At 47.0% G+C, this 18861-nt stretch overlaps 1 protein-coding gene across 1 annotated transcript in view; it reads left to right on the top strand.

Annotated features, from left to right (window-relative positions):
• Positions 1–18720, top strand: part of fa2h (fatty acid 2-hydroxylase) — a 27351-nt gene extending 8631 nt beyond the window's left edge. Inside the window, exons 2-7 of the mRNA XM_047034349.1 lie at positions 13397–13489; positions 15007–15149; positions 15322–15422; positions 15548–15720; positions 16179–16431; positions 16559–18720. Coding sequence (XP_046890305.1) covers positions 13397–13489; positions 15007–15149; positions 15322–15422; positions 15548–15720; positions 16179–16431; positions 16559–16626 — 831 coding nt within the window. The 3' untranslated portion in view covers positions 16627–18720. The remainder of the gene's footprint in view (positions 1–13396; positions 13490–15006; positions 15150–15321; positions 15423–15547; positions 15721–16178; positions 16432–16558) is intronic.
• The last annotated feature ends 141 nt before the right edge of the window (positions 18721–18861 follow it).

Raw genomic sequence — 18861 nt, 5'->3', positions numbered from 1 at the left:
TGTTTCTTTGAAGGAGGCGCATAAGTCATCCTTCCTCCATTTAAAGGAACTGGCGTTTTCGTGTGTAGACTGCAAGAAAGATGTGTATCTTTCTGCAACATCTTCCTTAAACTCGTCTACTTGTCTGGTTGAGATCTTAAGTATTAGACTAAATGAATTATATGTATTCTGCTGCTTCTGATATCCTTATTTAATGACTGTGGAAACCTACAGACAAAGTTTCTGGTTTGTTTCAGCGAAAATCTGACTGTTTAGACGTGTGTGTTTTACATAGGCTCGGTAAACCTGTTCAATAAAGTAGCACACTTTGGAAGGCTGAGATGGTTTTTTTTCTCTAAAAGCCAACTCAGTAAGAACTATAGTAGCCTACTGATCTAAGAGGCATGGGCCGTTATAAATGCACTTAAATTAAAAATTAAAAATATTATCAATATTATTCAAAACACTTGTCACACATAGGCCTACTGCCATGTTTCATGGTGATTATAACTTATTATAACTTGCTAGGTCTCTATGATTTATACCTCTTTGGGCCTATTAGTTATTTTGGTGTGTATGTAATATAGCCTATATATCTGTGTGTGTGAGTGTGTGTGTGTCCTCTGGTAACACACAACTGGTTGGGCTGGTCTGTGTGATCCAGCCATTATTAATGGTGGCGGAGCAACCTGAGCTCAAGTGTAATTCTTGTGTGCTGACTGTAAACAAAATGAAGATTTGACTCAGATTTTGGTTAGTGTCCAGGGTTATGGTTGGTTTCTGGGTTAGTGTCCAGGGATAGTTTCGTCAGCAGGGTCCAGGGTTAGTTTCAGGGGTAGGGTCCAGGGTTGGTTTCAGGCAGAGTGCGAATTATACAAAGACAATCGGGGGGGGTCAACTTCTTCTCCAGGGCGTCTATCGACCCACCCCAACCTGTTGTTTTTACCTCTTTTGGGGGGGTCCAAGTCTTAATTGATAGAGTCACACGCCCCCAACCCCCCCCCCCCCCCCCCCCCCCCCCCCCCCTTATAATTCGCACCCTGGTTTCAGGAGTAGGGTCCAGGGATAGGGTTAGTTTCAGGGGTAGAGTCCAGGGGTAGGGTCATTCCTACTTCTCACGGAGGCTCATAGTTGGGGTCAGCTGTAGATTTAAACTAGGTGGTTGTAGGTTATTGATATTGAGTGTGACCCTCATACTATAGATATAGGTATTGGTCCAGATTGACAAGAGTGTCACGTTTGTGCAAATCTCCAAATAACAAAGTCGATATTTCCATGTAAGTGTGGTCATGGTGTCTCAAAAACATTTCCATTTGGTGAGACTGCAGAGAAACTGGAATCCATAACGACCTCCTCACAAATGTTACCATGCACACAGATGCAGTTCAGTGTATCATAAATATTATCAGTGCATATCATTCCTATCATTGTTGTTTTAATGTATTAAAGGTGGGATATGGTACCATGAAAGCAGACATGTAAACAAAGGAATGGACAGCAGTGCTGGCCTGACTACGATGACTAAGCTGTCTTTATGGTCTGGCCTCACCCTGCCATGCATGGTTTATAACACTGATATGCTTTATTGTCAGTACCGGACTTTTGAACACCCGGTTGTTTCTATTTGTGGCGGTCATAAATGGGATTGCGAGAAGGCCTCTGGCTTGTCGACTTGAGTTAAACTCCTAAGTTATTCAACCTTATGCACCTTCCCTCCTCTCGCTGTCCTTGTACGGTCCATTGAGGCTGTGACACGGCCATCCCTTCTTCGAGCTTCTCTCTCCCTGCCATCAGCTGAGTCAGAAGTGTTAGGTGCTTCTGTCTGGTGTGTGCGTTTGGTCCAGCAGTGTGTCGGTTGTCTTGATACTGTGGCACAGTCTGTGATCCTCTCTCTCTTTCTCTCTCACACTCTCTACCTCTGTCACTCTCTGCCCCCACTTTCTCCTCACTCACTCACTCACTCACTCACTCACTCACTCACTCACCGTCTCTCCTCCCTTCTTCCTCCCTCTATTACCTCCATGCTGTCTCCCTCTCTTTCTTCTGGGATGACTCGGTTCCCTGGCCCCTGAGAGAAACCATCCGAAGATGTGTTCCAATTGCCTCGCTGTCCAGCGCGGGCCAAACGTGGGGTTTGTTGCCTGGATTGAGTTGAATCATGACCCAAACGTACTGCTTGTTGACTTCCGTTCTTACCAACCATCTGTGGTGTCAGTGAGACATCAGTGAGGACTGGCCCTGCTGAACTCTCCTCCACACACACACACACACACCCACACACACACACACACACACACACACACACACACACACACACACACACACACACACACACACACACACACACACACACACACACACACACACACACACACACACAGAGACAACTACCTGCAGTTTAACAGAGGAAGACAGCCTGACTGGTTCCACTGGTCTGGTGAGCGTTTCTCCATTACTCCTGTTTGTAGAAGCAGGGAAGATGTGCTGTGTATGTGTAACGGAGGTAGAGGGGGAGATAAGGGGTGAGGGGGGGGGGGGGTGAAAGACGAAGGAGGCAGAGGAAGGGGTGAGAGAGGAAAGAGGGAGAGGCGCGAGAGGGGATGGAGAGATGGCGGAGGCGAGAGAAAAGGGCGCAGGGAGAGAGAGACAGGAATGAGAGAGGAGGGAGGGAGACGGGTGAGCGCTTGTGGAGTTATCACGAGAGAGAACAGTGACAGGATCATGTGATAGTTTGAGAGGAAGAAATGAGGTGTAAAATGTGACAGTGATGGCTCCAGCAGATACGGATGGCTCCACCCACAACAGCAGGAATGGTAAACTCACGGTATTGCAGTGAACAACTGTTTCTGAGGCAACGCATCAGGTGGCTGAGGCGCCACGTGACCTGAGTTATGAAACTGGAAGCGTGTGATGATACACTGTCAATCCAGTTCAAAAAAGATTCCAAACTCTCCACACCCGAGACCAGTGAATGAGTGAAGTGATGTTTTTTTTACAGAGATGATATCACGGTGCTCATGTGGGAGGTGGGCAGTGAGATAGAAGGGTTGTAAGGCAGACTTCTGTCTTGCTGGCTGAACTGGCGCTAAGCTTCCTTCCTTAAAACATGCAGTCTTGAATTCAAACTGACTGAAATTGACGGAAGATGGTTAATGGTTCAATCCGAGAGTGAGGCTGGCCTTTATTGAGAGGAAGGCTGCTGGCCTCAGGGGTGTCAGAGGCATGCTGTAGTGGCTTTGTGTCTGTTGCTGTAGGTCAACATTCATGTTTGACCTGGAGGAGTGGCTGTAAGGTAATCACTGCTCACTAGGTGCACCATTGTTTGCAGCGTTCTGCTGTTATTAGGAGTACTGTAGATACCCACCTGCACACACACACACAAACCTGAGCTCTGAGGCAGGTAGTCCCTTTACAAACACACACACACACACACACACAGACACAAACACACACATGCACGTACGCACACACACCTGAGAGCCACAGCCCAAAAAGGCTGCTATGGAAATAGGTTTGGCAACATAGCAAATAATCTCTTTCTGTGTCTCTATGACACATCTCTCCTTTCCCTCTCGCTCTCCCTCTCCACGCAATTCATCCACTCTCACCTACTACTATGAAGAGGACCGGGTTATGCAGACTTTATAGAATACAATTAGAGTGTCCATGTGTGTGTCACTCAGTAAAAAGAGCCATAGAGGACAGTGGAGGTGACTTGTGGAGAGGAAAAGAGAGGGCCTTATGTCTGTGGTAACCTTCTGTGGGCAGAATGTGAGGGCAGGTCATTGGGCTTGTGCCTCTCTGGAATGCTTCTTTGCTCTCCTTCCTTCCTCTCTCTCTCTCTCTCTCTCTCTCTCTCTCTCTCTCTCTCTCTCTCTCCCTCCCTCTCTCAAAGGCCTCATTGTCTTTCATCATCAGCCGATCCTGAGGGAGAAACAAACCTTAGGCTTTAGAGGGAGTGTGTGTATGTGTGAAAATGACGCGGAGCGTCAAAACACTCTCTTTCTTCTCTCAAAGGTCATGGTGCGAGGCAGGGGTTGGGTCTCATTTCTAACCGCATCCTCATGCTTGCCGCTGATTGTCTGGTTTGTTGACCCCCCGGTTGCCACGGAGGCGGTCGTCAAAATCCTTAATTAGTGTCTGTCCTCCCATGTGTCTGAGCTTCTCTCCCAGGTAGGGAAGGGTTACGCCTGGAGGAGGGGAGGGTGGCGGGAGGAGAGGGGGAAGGAGCGAGGAGAGGCAGAGGGAGGGAGGAGAGGAGGAGGGATAGCGGATGGGAGGGAGGAGAGGGATGGAGGGGAGAAGAGGCGGAGGGGAAAGAGGAGAGGGACGGTAGTGTTTTGTTTCTCAGAGGGGACAGCGGGAGCGTATGTTTGTGCGGGTAGATTGATTAAAGCGCTTGGGTAAACACAGCCCCTGCAACTGGTCCTCGCTCTCTGAGGAGGACAGACTGGGATGAAGGGATGGAGGGACGGAGGGACGGAGGGAAGAAATGAAGAGGAGGAACGACAGACAGGAGAGGGAGGGGCTAGGGGCGACTCGAAAGCACAGCAGACTCGAAAGGGCTACAGGTAACATCAGCTGAACAGACGACTGAAAGATTCAGGAGGATCGGATTTGCCAGGCTGGGAAGTCCCCAGATTTGGTGGTGCGTATGTCCATTGGGGATCCTTAAGTCTGTCAGAGAGAGAGAGATGAAGAGAGGGAGGGAGAAAGGGAGGGATGGTGAGAGAGAGAACAAGAGGCCAACAGAGAGGAATGTATGTAAGAAAGGGCACAAAGAACAAAGCCGGGAAGATAAGATATCTTTCTTATCCCTCCTACTTTCTCTAAGGGGAACAGTACAGGTACATGACACAATAGCACACTACACTTTGGCCGTCATTGATAAAGACATGCTGGAACACGTATGTGGGGCCTCCACAGGACAGACTGAGGCCACGGCATCAGTCCTGATAGGACGAGTTTATCAGTGAGCGAGGACCTTTCTCTCTTTCTCCTCTCACTCGGTGAACATCACACCACTCTGTCTGTATGGCTTGAGGCCTCTTTAGACAGCTAGTAGACAGTAGCTAGCAGGACTGTGCTTAGTTACGATATCGTCGTGTATTCCCTTTGAAGGATAGAAACATGATTACGCCATGCTTTGCCAAGGACTCCCATTGACATTCATTCACTTATTTAATTATTATAAGTCCATCTAATGGCAATTACAGTATGCATAAGGCCACCTTATCTCAGTATCCGATTGCATTATGTTGACCACTCACGCTGCTTATTCATATTTTTATATATATAATTTAATATTTAAATTGTTGTATTCTTAGATTGTTTAGTTCTTAGAAATAGTTAACCTTTTGTACTTTCACTTAATTTACAGTTTTTCTCGATTGCTTTGGCTCAATTCTTGAAACAGAAATGACATTCTCAAAGCTCCACGTGCATTTAGCAAAATAGCCTATATGGTTCAGCACAACTACATAGATCACCTTCAAAAGGTCATATCTCACCAAAAACAGTTAACTCATGCTTCAAAACCAAATCATTTTCTCATATAAATAGTCAGTGCCCTCAAAATGAAAAGTTCCTTCTCGATTGCTTTGGCTCATCGCTCGAAAAAAAATTGAACATTCTCAAACCTTTAAATACATTTGCCAAAATAACCCAGATGGTTCAGCAAAACACCATGGAACACCTGCAAAGGGTCATCTCTTTCCTAAAACAGACAACTTATCAGTCAAAACTAAATCCTTCTCTCATACAAATAGTCAGTGCCCCCAAAATGAAAAGTCCCTTTGGCATTGTGTAAACACTGCAGGTCAAAATGTTTAGATGTTTTGTCAGTATGGCAGTGGACCTTAGAAATATCCCTCATGTGCACTGTGCTACAGTTACTGTAGTAGATGTTTTCTTTCCAGAATACAATGTGTCTCAATCTGCATTTACAGTGTAAATTTATTCATTTAGCAGATGCTTTCATCCAAAGCGACTTCCAAGAGAGCTTTACAAGAGTGCATAGGTCACTGATCATACAGTAACAACGCGATAGCCCCAAACATTTCGGGTAGCCAAAACATGAAGCATACATTGTGAAAAACCCAAATACAGTAAGTGCCAAAGAGAAGAACCATAAGAGCATGTAGCCAACAAGTTACAACTAAACAACATGAACCTCAAAAGTGCAAGAGTGCACCTGTAGAAAAGCAAGCAACAATACTGTAATGTATGATTCATGTTTTGGCTAACCACAATGTTTTTGTGGCTATCTCGTTGTTTAGGATCATTGACCTATGCTCTTTTGTAAAGCAGACAGCTTGGAAGTCGCTTTGGATAAAAGCGTCTGCTAAATGAATACATGTAAAATGTAAATGTGCATCAAACAGAAAAAAGATTACAGTAATTCAAGAGTAACCTACAAGGTTTCACATCACATATTGCACTTACACTGCCATGGAAATTGTTACTGTAATTGCCATACATCATGGTTACTGTTACAGGAAATGTGTACAGCACAATATACTTTCATACAATAAGCACATCAAAACTAACATTATGTATAACCTACACTAGTAGTATGAGTAACCACAGTAAGTTTCAGGCAAGTGACCCCCTCCTAGTCAAAGTTGCAGAGGGTGCATTTCATAGCAAGAAGGAAACACATACAGTAAGAAAGTAAAGCAAAGCTGGAGTTTCACTAGTTGTCGTCCTCACTGTCTGTCTGGCCACAGATTTCATTGACATCACATCTGATGTTCTCCCTTACGATGCAACAGGGGAAGAATTGTTGTTCATGCCGCAACAATCCCCTACACTGATCTGCTGTGGACATCATCACAAGCAGCATCCATTGCCTGGAGCAGGGACCTCTGGTTTTGAGCCCGATGCTCATAAACCCTCCACCTACATGCAGAAAAAACCTCCTGGATAGGTTTAAGGAATGGGGAGTTAGGTGATATGAGCACCATTAGCATTCTTTGATGGGCAGTGAATCCTGATGAGCGGGTGACGGTGGAAGCTTACATTGTCCCACACAATGACAAATGTAAGAAAGTGAGGGCCCTACCAAACCCCTCTCATGTAGAGGGATAAGATCGGAGTGCAGGCAGTCCAGGACACCAGGAGTGTCTGGGTATCGTATGGGCCAACCACTTGACTGAGAAATAACAGTCAGTTTAGACCAGCAAGATATTTTCAATTGATAGTTAGCCTAATTGAAGGCAATTATACCTAACCATTTCAAAGATGTGCAAAATCATTTGAAATGTGTGCAAACTTTAGGCAATTGCACTTGTCATTTACAAGGATGTGCTAATACAATTGCAATTTGATTAAAGGAATGAACAATTCCAATCTGTTGTGAACAAGTGCCCAGCGGTTTGGAGGTTTGCACGTGTTGTTTTGAGAATGTCATTTCTGTTTTGTGAAATGAGCCAAACCAATTGAGAAAAACTGTAAGATTCGTATATGTTTAGTGTTTTGCACCTCCCTGCCACAGTAAATTCTGTGTTTGTATAATATACATGGCGAATAAACCGAATTCTGATTCTGATTCTGATTCATAGGAGTATTCTACAGTAACTGTTTTTGGACATGTTCACTCCAGTATATATAAATCCCTCTGTAACCTACCCACTTCATTCATTCAACCACCAAGCGCTTGGCACGGATGGACCAATGATTCCTGGCCTGCAACTTCTGCAAACATCTGGTCAATCCTTTTTATTGATAGTTGTTAAGTGTTTTCTCTGTCACCGATTGAACATCCTCGCCAACAAGTCCTTACTCTTACAGCCACTGACATTATACACCCTCTGAAAGGGAATTAGCCGGCTGTGTGTTACAACCTAATGTGTGTTGGGGAGGACATCTGTGTGTGTGTGAGTGTATGTGTGTGTGGGGATGGTGTGTGTATGTGTTTGTGGGGACACATACACACACACACACGACGACTGTGAATGAGTAGCCGAGCCTTCCTTCAGACAGAAACCGACATCTACCTACAAGTCACTGGCGCAGTGTCTGCTCATCCAATACCACATCTGTGATGCCACATGCCACGCAAAAACACACACAATCCTTTCAGCGTGTACAGTGTGGCATCCCTTCACTGCCACAGTGACAGAGAGACAGGGACGAGAGACAGAGAGACAGAGAGACAGAGAGACAGAGAGACCAGAGAGACAGAGAGACAGAGAGACAGAGAGACAGAGAGACAGAGAGAGAGCAAACGAGTGAAAGCCAGTGTCGGGGGTCAATATCCAGAGTAAACGTTGGGTCAGGTTTAACTGGTTGGAGATGATGAACTTACTACAAAACACACACACGCACTGTAACACACACTCACCCACGCACCCACACATCTACACACTCTTCATCTCTCTCCATCCTCCTCAGTGAACAGAGCAGAGGGTGGAAGTGTAAATACAGGTTTAGGAATCAATGTTCAAACAATCAGCGCAGATGGGTAGTTTCTCTCAAACACAGTTTTAAACCAGGTGTGTGTGTTATTAGCCAACGTCTTGCACTCAGTCCATTTCAGCCGATGACACGTACAACAAAATATTGGGGGAGCAGTTGAGTGAGTCTAAATGGCCTTTTAATCGAGTTGGAGTGTTTGCTAACTTTGCTGACGTTAGATAGCTAACATTTCAATGTAGTGTTCTCCGTGACAGGTGTGTCTGTTTTTTTTCTCTCCTTGAATAATACACTCGCTCCAAGGGACTGTTTATACTGTAATATTACTAATGAAATAATCACCACAGCCAATGGACCCAACAAATAGCTCCAGTTTCTTTATTGGCTGCTGTGCATGCATGTGTGTGTCCATTCCCAGGTCGGTGGTTCAACAAATGAATCATATGTTTATGGTGGTAGGAGCTGTGGTGTGTGTCTATTTGTGTGTATGTGTGCGTGTGTGTGTGTGAGAGAGGGAAATACATTAAAATAATTTTAACCCAGGTCATATTTTATGTGGGTGTCTCGGATTGCACATATTCCCACAGTGCTTATGTGTGTGTGTGTGTGTGTGTGTGTGATGAGAGCTGGCAGGTAGTTTGTTATCTCAGTCACACTCTCAGCCTCACGGTGTACCTTAGCCCAGGTATGCTAGCTATCAACCATTAACCACACCGGGTCACATGACCTTCCTCCAGGGCCCTGTCTGGATGAGCACAATCAATGTCTCTCTGGACCCAGATACACTAAGTTACCATGACTACCGTACCAGAGGTTCACGAACAAACGCGGGACGTTTGCATATCACCTGGAAAACGCACCCCACCCCCTCCACTCCCCCTCCCCACTCCCCATCCCCACTTCCCCTCGTCCACCCCCCGCCCCCCCTATTTTCCTCCCCCCTCTCCCTTGCCCCTCCCCTCTCTTGTGCTGAGGGCTGTTGACTGGTAAGAGGAGGGGCATGTGCTGATGAGTCTGTTGAAGGCTGTGATTTGCTGTTTCATAGGGCAGTGATAGCCTGGACCTTATGCACAGTGCTATATACTCACAGCAGTAAACGGGGTTGATAGCTGGATGCCAATTGATGGGTGTTGTTGTCTTTTGTCCTTGAGCTGATTAGCTAACCCTAACCCTTAACTGTAGAGGATCCAAGGCTTGCAGAGATGCAGTTGAGTTCAGATAGTAGTATTGTTTCAGTCAGAGTCATTGTTTGAGGTCGATCTCTCCTCTCCTCTCCGTTCATGCTTGCTTTGTTTTGAACGTACCAGCTGGACCAGGCTCTTCTTGTTTCTTTTCTATCTCTCATTTGTTTACCCCCTCGTTCCCCTCTTCTCCTCCTCCTCCTCCTCCTCCTCCACCACTTCTCTCAAACAAAAGTAGTTTTGAGACAATGTCTCAGAGTGTCTGTCCATGACCCATCTAATCTCCTCGCCCTGTCAACACAGGCCTGCTTCTCTTTCTCTCTCTCTCTCTCTCTCTCTCTCTCTCTCTCTCTCTCTCTCTCTCTCCTCTCTCTCTCTCTCTCTCTCTCTCTCTCTCTCTCTCTCTCTCTCTCTCTCTCTCTCCCTCTCTCTCTTTTTCTCCCTTTCTCTCCCTTTCTCTCTCTCTCTCTCTCTCTCTCTCTCTCTCTCTCTCCTCTCTCTCTCTCTCTCTCTCTCTCTCTCTCTCTCTCTCTCTCTCCCTCTCTCTCTCTCTCTCTCCTCTCTCTCTCTCTCTCTCTCTCTCTCTCTCTCTCTCTCTCTCCCTCCCTCTCTCTCTCTCTCTCTCTCTCTCTCTCTCTCTCTCTCTCTCCCTCTCTCTCTATCTCTCTCTCTCTCTCTATCTCTCTCTCTGTCTCTCTCTCTCTCTCTCTCTCTTACACACGCTATATGGAACCAGTGTGGCTGTTCCTCTCAGGGCTCCTAACTAACGGGAAGGCAGGGGGAGGAATGTGGGCCCTGCAAAAGTGGCCTGGCCTGTCACTGAGTGAAAGGTTGACAATGGGGATGTGAAAAGCATCGTGGTCAAGGTCGTGTAAAATGCACACATGACCTCAGGCTCGAACAATACCTGAATGACGACCAGGTGACCTCTGTCACCGTCACACGCATTCCACATGCTCCTTTCATACAAGTTTCAAATACCCAACGCCAGTCCTTGAGGTGGCGTGGAGGAAAGAGGGAGGTAGGAAGAGAGGGGAACAGCGAGAGATGGAGGGATGAAGGGGGAGGGATGAAGATAGAGAGAGAAACAAAAAGACAGTAAGTAAGAAGTAGCTTATAGTCCTCCTGCCCCCTAGTTCCTAGAGACCTGTTGTCATGGTGAGACTTACCGAAGTGTCTCAATGGAAGGCAGGTGTGTGACTCTGCATCATAACCAGGTATCAGTAACCACCACAGCTCAGCTCTCCTGTTCTGGGGTGAAGGTTCTGAAAGAGAAGAGAAGCTAGGTCCACACCCCGACTACCTGGCTCCTCTTACGCAGTCTAGTAAGACCACAGCCTCCAACCCCAAGTATCCAGCCCCCTGCCTCAAGCCCCCCAACATCCATCCCCTCAGCATCCAGCCCCCAACATCCAGCCTCCAGACCCCAGCCTCCAGACCCCAGCCTCCAGCCCCTAGCCTTAAGCCCTCAGCCTCCAGCCACCAGCCCAGACCCGGCACCAGACATTAAATTCACGGACGGGCATGCCATGGTTTTTTGGGGGGCACAAATGAAATAAATCTCATCATGATCAACATTAAGATGATCTTAATCATCTTCCGAATGGGCATTGAATGACTTCATACAGGTTTGCATGTATAACAGATTTGATTTGGTATTGAAACAGGTAAGTCATGGACATTAGCCTACCATTGCGCAGAATTGGCTCATACAGAAAATAAAAAGAGGAGGGTTAGTCCTCTTGAACCGCAAAAGCATCAACTTAGAAACAGCCTAAATCGTGTGGTATAACATCAAGCTCAATTACCTCCCAAGTGAACTTTGAATTTATCTAACGGTATAAACATAACACATTTCGTATTGAAACAGATGCGTGGACAACTATTGCGCATAACCACCATAGGCATAGGCCTATACAGCGTATAAAAAGAGGGCTAATTGCATTAGCCTAAATCATGAACAACATTGCGATACGAAATAAAAACAGGGAGAAAAACGGAGGCCTTGGCAATCATTAAGCATCTTAATCACAAGTATTAAAGTTACATTTTTGCGGTGTTTTTGAGGGTGTTTGTCTCTCAGCATCGGTTCTTCAGTAAAAAAAGGGCTAGTCTGTCCAGGGTGGGCACAGCTCGCTTAAAGCCCGCCCATAACACCGGGACTGCCCCAGCTTCCACCCACTATGTTTCATTTCCTCTATATGTAGCCTGTCATGGGTCATGTGTTTATGAGCTCTGTATCTCACTGTTCCTCCATCCCAACCCTGGGTCCTGATGTATTGATGGTGTGAAGCAGCTCATTATGTCGCAGGAAGGCTACTTAGTTAATAGTAACTAGAAGAGTAGCTATATCTACACCTGTTTGTTTCCCCTGCGTCATCCTTGGAGAATACGCAGCTGGCTGGCTGTCAGGGCAGCACCAGGGTGCAGGTTTGCTCAACATGAGAGTCATGAGAGAGAGAGAGAGAGAGAGAGAGGAGAGAGAGAGAGAGAGAGAGAGAGAGAGAGAGAGAGAGGAGAGAGAGAGAGGAGAGAGAGAGAGAGAGAGAGAGAGAGAGAGAGAGAGAGGAGAGAGAGAGAGAGAGAGAGAGAGAGCATCAATGTGACTGGAATTGGCACAGTCAACCAACAGCAGTATGCTGGACGTCCCGTCAGCCATGCCTCTGATACCCAGGCACTATTAGACCCTTCTCTGGAAGTTGTAAACTGGGTTGGGAGATTTACTGTCTGTCAGGCTTGGTCAATGTGAGAAAAAGGAGCAAGCTAATATTTGACTCTCACCAAGCTCCAACCCTAACCCTTCAACCCTAACCCTTTCAACAAGCTCCAACGCTAACCCTAACCCACCAACCCTAATCCTCTCACCACTTAACCTCTCATTTTTGGGTTCCCCCTACTTTTGCCTAAACTTAAGTTGGGGTGATTATGGACCATAGCCCCAACCGGCCCCTGACCCTAACCCTAACCCACTGGGTTAGGGTTGGCACTAAACCTAACTCCAACCTCTGGCCCCTCCCACCCTGGTCTAAACCTAAGCCCCCCCCCCCCTTCTTCCCCCCCCTCCCCACCTTTTTATGTTTTCTTGACTTTGTATTGTTTTGTTTTGTCTTGTTTGTCTCCTTTGGAGGTAAATGTTAGATTCTAAGGAGGTTTTTATTAGGCCTCCTGTGCCAGTGCAATACTTGCAATACAAGTTCTTTTTTCAAAACCTAACCCTAACCCTCCTCTCCAACTCGCCCCAAGTGTATTCAGAGAATACAGAAGTAGCCAGGTTTTCCTCATGCACCAGGTTATTCCATGCCTTCAACATTGCACTGGGAAGCGTTCTGATTGAAGTCCAGCGAGATCGCCAGGTCCCCAGGAAGAAGCAGGACCAGCATGCACTGTTGTGTGGTTATCATGTTGTGTAGACCACCTCGCTACACAGAGCAAAGGTCCCATCTGATAAGCCATGTGGGCTCTCTGACTCACACAGTCAACACTGGACAACACTGGGGACATGGAACCATTCCTGGGCCTTGTGACTGTCCGGATCCAATGGATCCAGTGGATCCACCCCACTTTGCTTCATTCAAATAGTTGAATGTGGTTCACCTCTGAGCTATATTTAGGCGTGGTAGGTTTCAGGGTGGTTGTGAGAGTGTTGGCACATAACCAGTCAAACCAGATGACAGAAGCAATTTTTCTCCCCGTGTTCTCCAGCGTTCTGAATGTCTCTCTCTAGCGTTCTCCTGTGTCCGCCCGTGTTCTGTAGAGAGCGACACTGTGTGTGGCCGACCCTGACGTTCTTCTGTGTTCTGTGTTTCTCCTGTGTTGTGCAGACGGTGAGAGCGAGGAGAAAGGCCCCAGATCACACGGCCCAGAAGGAAGAACTGTCCCCTCTCAGCAAATGCAGCCAAGTGGACCTGGACACGGTGAGAACGGGGAAGACACCCAGGGAGGGACGAGAGAGGGAGGCCAGAGGGAAGAGAGAGAGAGAGAGGGTCTCGGAAAGAGAGATCCAAAGGGGGAGGAAATGTGTGAAAACGAAAAAGCGAGCTGACAAGTTGAAAAGACGAAAGGGAGAAAGAGAATTATTGACCAGAAGAGGAGAGTGTGTGTGTGTGAGCGAGAGAGAGAGAGAGAGAGAGAGAGAGAGAGAGAGAGAGAGAGAGAGAGAAGGAGGGGGGAGAGGGTAATTGATTTGTAGGTCATTCACCCAGTTGTGCATATACCACAAGGTTGACATGGAGGAGAGAGAGAAGGGGTGAGAAGAGGGGTGAGAAAATAGGATGTGTTTCGTGGACGAAGAGATTCTGGTTTGGTCAATGCTTCAAAATAGTGACAGGAGACAGACAGGTAGAGGGGAGGGCAGACAGGTGGAGAGGACAAATAGGTGGAGGAGAGGAGAGACAGGTAGAGGGGAGGACAGACAGATGCCTTGGTTCTTACAAACAGATAGGTCAGTTTCCAGGCATGTTATTCAATCCAATCAGACCTGTCCTTTTACTCAAGGTCCAAGTGTGTGTGTGTGTGTGTTTATGTGACATGTTTAACACTGTGTTAAGCACCTTTATCCAAAGACTCGCTTTTCTTTTGACACTCAGACATTATTTCCAACTGACAATCTCCACTCATCCCTCCCCTTTATCTAAACAAAACTTGGATTGTTTAACTATAGGACACAGGCAAACATACAACCCACAGGATAACATATGATAACTGCCCCCCCCCACACACACACACACTCCTCCCCTCCACCCCGAGATGGGTACGCAGGCTTTTGCATTCCTCCTCCTCTGAGTCAACATGCCAACTGAGTGAAGAGGGTAATAGGGTCATGTGATTCAGGGTCAGGTGACTGGAAAGTTGAGTAACCCTCTCATCCAGAGATCCAATCACCCATTAACGCTGTGTGTAAAAATCTGAGCAGCTGAAGAACAACACACACCCACCCACCTGCCTGTCTCTCCACTGCCCCTTGCTGGACGGAGACGGCAGGGCCGCCGTAACTGTGCACGAGGGCCACACCTACCTGTGCGGTGTCACCTGTCACATGGGTGTCGTTAACACGAGTGTGTGAGCTACCACACCCAGCCATTCACTGGCGTTGCGAAACTCCCAAGCTCTTACGTGAGCCGCACCATGTAGACCTGAAGGGAAGGTGTGGGTTGACCGAGATCACTTCAAACTGACCCTTTTAACAATGTACATACGCACATGGATGTGATTATGTATGTATGTGCGTGTCGGCTCTGTGTAATGATTGATTTGGGCGATTTATGGCTGTCATCGCTCATGCTTACATTAGCTGTTCAAAGATTACACGGCACCAGCCACCAGGTTCTGTGTGTCAGAGTCCATTTGTGGAGCTGTGTGATGTTATGGTTACGTCAAACAGTTCCCTGACCTACCAGATCTACCCCCCACCCCCCCCCCCCCTGCCCTCCAGGACCTGGTGGACTGGCGCAAGCCCCTGGCCTGGCAGGTGGGCTACCTGGGGGAAAAATATGACACCTGGGTCCACCAGCCTGTGGACCGGCCAATCAGACTCTTTGGGAACGAGTTCCTAGAGGCCAGCACCAAGACCTCCTGGTGAGACATGCACTTTTGCACGCACACAAACGCATACACACGCAAACACATGTTCACGCCCATAGAAATGGATACACCCAGTGATTATTATTCTATGTACCATTGTTCTGTCATTCAGTTACATGTGTGTGTGTGTGTGCATGTGTGTGCATGTGTGTGTGTGTGTGTGTAGGTATATGGTACCAATAGTGTGGGTTCCAGTCATTCTGTATCTCAGCTGGTATTGCTACACCACCCTGGCTCAAGGAGCAACACGACTGTTTATGGACACAGGTAACACGAACACACACACACACACACATTTCAGATAATCATCCTTATCATTACATGGTCGTGTTGAAGAAGCCAACCCTCTGTCTGTCTGTGTGTGTGTGTTTGTGTGTGTGGCCTCATGCCAGATCATTCCATCCTGGTCCATAAGTACAGCTTTCCCTTCATCTTTGTGGCGGGAATGTTCATGTGGTCGTTTATTGAGTACTGCATCCATCGCTTCGTGTTCCACATGCGTCCACCTGCACACAACTATTACCTCATCACCATCCACTTCCTGCTGCACGGCCAGCACCATAAGGTGAGACAAACGCCCCCCTCCCTCACTCACATGCATGCAAACACACTCGCACACGCGCATATGCACATGCCTGTCTTGGCCAGGTCTCCCTTGAGAGATTGTAATCTCAATGGGACTCTCCTGGTAAAATAAAGGTAAAAAAAAAAATAAAAAATGCATGCATACTCACGGACACACATACACGTACTCATAGACACCCTTGCATACCTGTATGCCAACTATTTTTGTGGGTAGGCAAAATCTTTCGTTGGAAGCAGCACACCTGCCCCTCCCTCTTGTCTTGTCTTAAGAATTTCAGTGCCCAGTCTCACCTTGTGTGGTTCTGTGCATCTGACAAATAAAAGACTTGAACTTGAACTTGAACTCTCTCCGTTCCTCCCTTCCTTCATCTCTCTTCATCCCTCCCTCTTCCCCCCCCCCCCCCCCCCCCCCCCCATCCCCTCTCTCCCTCCCCTCAGTCTCCCTTCGATGGCTCTCGGCTGGTCTTCCCCCCGGGCCTGGCGTCGGTGGTGATCGTCAGCTTCTACCTGCTGCTGCGCCAGGCTCTGCCGGAGGGCCTGGGCGTGTCGCTGTTTGTGGGGGGTCTGTGTGGCTACGTGGTGTACGACATGATCCACTACTACCTGCACTACGGCTCGCCCCACAGGGGCTCCTACATGTACGGCCTCAAGGCCTACCACGTCAAGCACCACTTTGAGCACCAGCAAGCAGGCGAGTGGAACACACTCATGCACACAAACGTGAACGCACATGACAAGCGCACCTTTTCAGACGTGTGTTGACACCCGCATACTCACTCACAGTGTCGCTGTGTGACCTCTCTCTGTTCTCCTTACAGGTTTTGGGATCACCACCACATTCTGGGACCATCCCTTCAACACAGTCATCCCTGAACAGACTTTCTAGAACCCAACTTCTTTCTAGAGCTCCCCACCCAGGGTCGGACTGGCAGTCGGGAGAGTTGGGAGATTTCCCGAACGGCCAGTCAAACGGTCGGGGCATAATGAAAACAAAAATATATAATAATAATAATAATATACAATCGTGGGCTGGTCTGAGTTTCAAAGTCCCGGGCTGTTTTTCAGTCCCAGTCCAGACCTGCCCCCAACCCAACACAGTCATCCTTGAACATATTTCTTAGACCCCTCCAACACAGTCATCCCTTAACAGACCATCTAGAACCCCCCCCCCACCCCTTCTCATTTAACTATAGAACGTTTACAGAAAATTGGAGCCTCGCAGCAGCACCGTTCAGCCGTACAGAAACGACTCCACTCTACTATTGAAGACAAAGAGAGGAAATGTCGCCGCGGTCCTTCTATGACAGGAGACAAAAAAAGGGTACAGAAAAAGGGGGGGAAAGCGGGTAAAGAATGAGTTTCCCCTGGGCCTAACAGGTTTCATGTTTCGCAGAGGACCACTGCGTGGCTCTCTGTTCTGTCTGCTGTGGATACTGCAATGTTCTTAACTCAACCACAGACACCTTCCACACCCACACAGTCGACTTCCTGCTGTGCTTCTCACGTCTATTTGATATCTTCATATCCAGTGCCGTGCCCTTGGATGGCAGAAGTCTGGGTTTACATAGGAGCTTGTGTCTCACAATCTGTCATGGTCATAATGAATCTTAACATTTTCTTATCATAACTGTATATTTTCAACATTTGTCTGTTTTCATAAATGTATAGAAATATATTATAGATATACATTACAACACGTTGCACAAGGGGAGGGTCTGTTTCCATTCTCGGTGTTTTAATGAAGGGTGTCATGTAGGGAGGACGAGTTTCTGGGGAGTGAAAAAGAGAGAGACAGAAACAGACAGAGAGGGAGACGGAGAGACAGCGAGGGAGAATAAGAGGCATCTTAATCAATGTGTCGGCATGTGTGTTGTCATGGCTACAGAGACGAGATGAGGGCTTGAAGCTGGGCCGGTGAGACCCTTCTCTCATGGGGGAGGACAGTATCGCAGGGGGGGGGGGGAGGGCATAAGGACCCCACTATAGGTGCCCGTGGGGATGCCTGCACAATGACGATCTAGGATCTGAGTGGCAGGCAGGGGTCCTCTCTTCAGGCCACGGCGGATCCTCAGCTCCTCTCTGAACCAGGAAGTAGCTTCTGTCTCTAAGACAACATCTCCCCCTAACACACACCCTAAACTTAGGACACACCTTAACCTTAACCCCAACCGCAGAGAACGCCAGGATGGCTCAACCTGTTGTCAGATATGTTGAAGGACGATACGTCTCAGCATATATTAGTTTTTTTTTCTTTCCCTGATTTGGCTTTGAAGACTTGTATTACATTCGAGAGGATTTCCAAGTCATCATTTGTACCTTGTGCTTCAAACAACTTTTGTAAGTCAATCATTAAATTTGTGATGCTCTTGATGAAAATGACGAGAATGATCAAGATGAACATTATGTAATGTTGAAAACAGGTAGTGGTTAGGCTAAAGTGGTTCTAGTCCTGCCTACTCCCTGTCCATGGTTCCCAGCTCTACTCAGGGAGAACCGATGGGAGAACCGATGCGTGCGGAGGTTATTGTTCCAGGTCAGCACCGTTTCTTGATAGCTCATCTCAGTATGCAGCACCAGCTTTACAACATCATGGCAACATTTCTCCAACAATGATTTTCATGCTGTGAATCTTTCAGGAAACTCATCTGGTTGTCATTTGTTGTTCTTGAGTGTGGTGTTAGTGCTGGGCAGGATCTAAAGCTATGAGACATTGGCTCAACAATAGCGCCATCTGCTTGGGTGTAGAAGTAATACAGATATAGATATGTCAGATATATTTATGTATATTTATATATAATATAAACATATAAGCTAAGATTTTTCAAAGCAAAACGAAAATAATTTCTATTGAATCAAATATTTTAATAAGAGGTCTTTTTTTCTGCCCGCGCAAAAATCAGTTTACTTACAGTATATTTGTAACTGTTATTTTGGAATGCAGATGCAGATACATGTAAATAAATGTCAGGTATATTTCTGATGACTGTGTTCTTCATGCTATGTTATATTTCCCACATATTATCTTTCACCATCAAAGGCAGCCTGGCTGACTAGTGCTTCAGAATCCTGTTCATGTTTTACTGGATCTCCCTGTACGACGCATAACCTCCACAACACGTTT

The sequence above is a fragment of the Hypomesus transpacificus genome, chromosome 14 (genome assembly GCF_021917145.1).
Source record: "Hypomesus transpacificus isolate Combined female chromosome 14, fHypTra1, whole genome shotgun sequence".
Lineage (NCBI taxonomy): Eukaryota > Metazoa > Chordata > Actinopteri > Osmeriformes > Osmeridae > Hypomesus > Hypomesus transpacificus.
The sequence above is the reverse complement of the archived record's forward strand: the minus strand, read 5'-3'. Positions and strand labels throughout refer to the sequence as shown.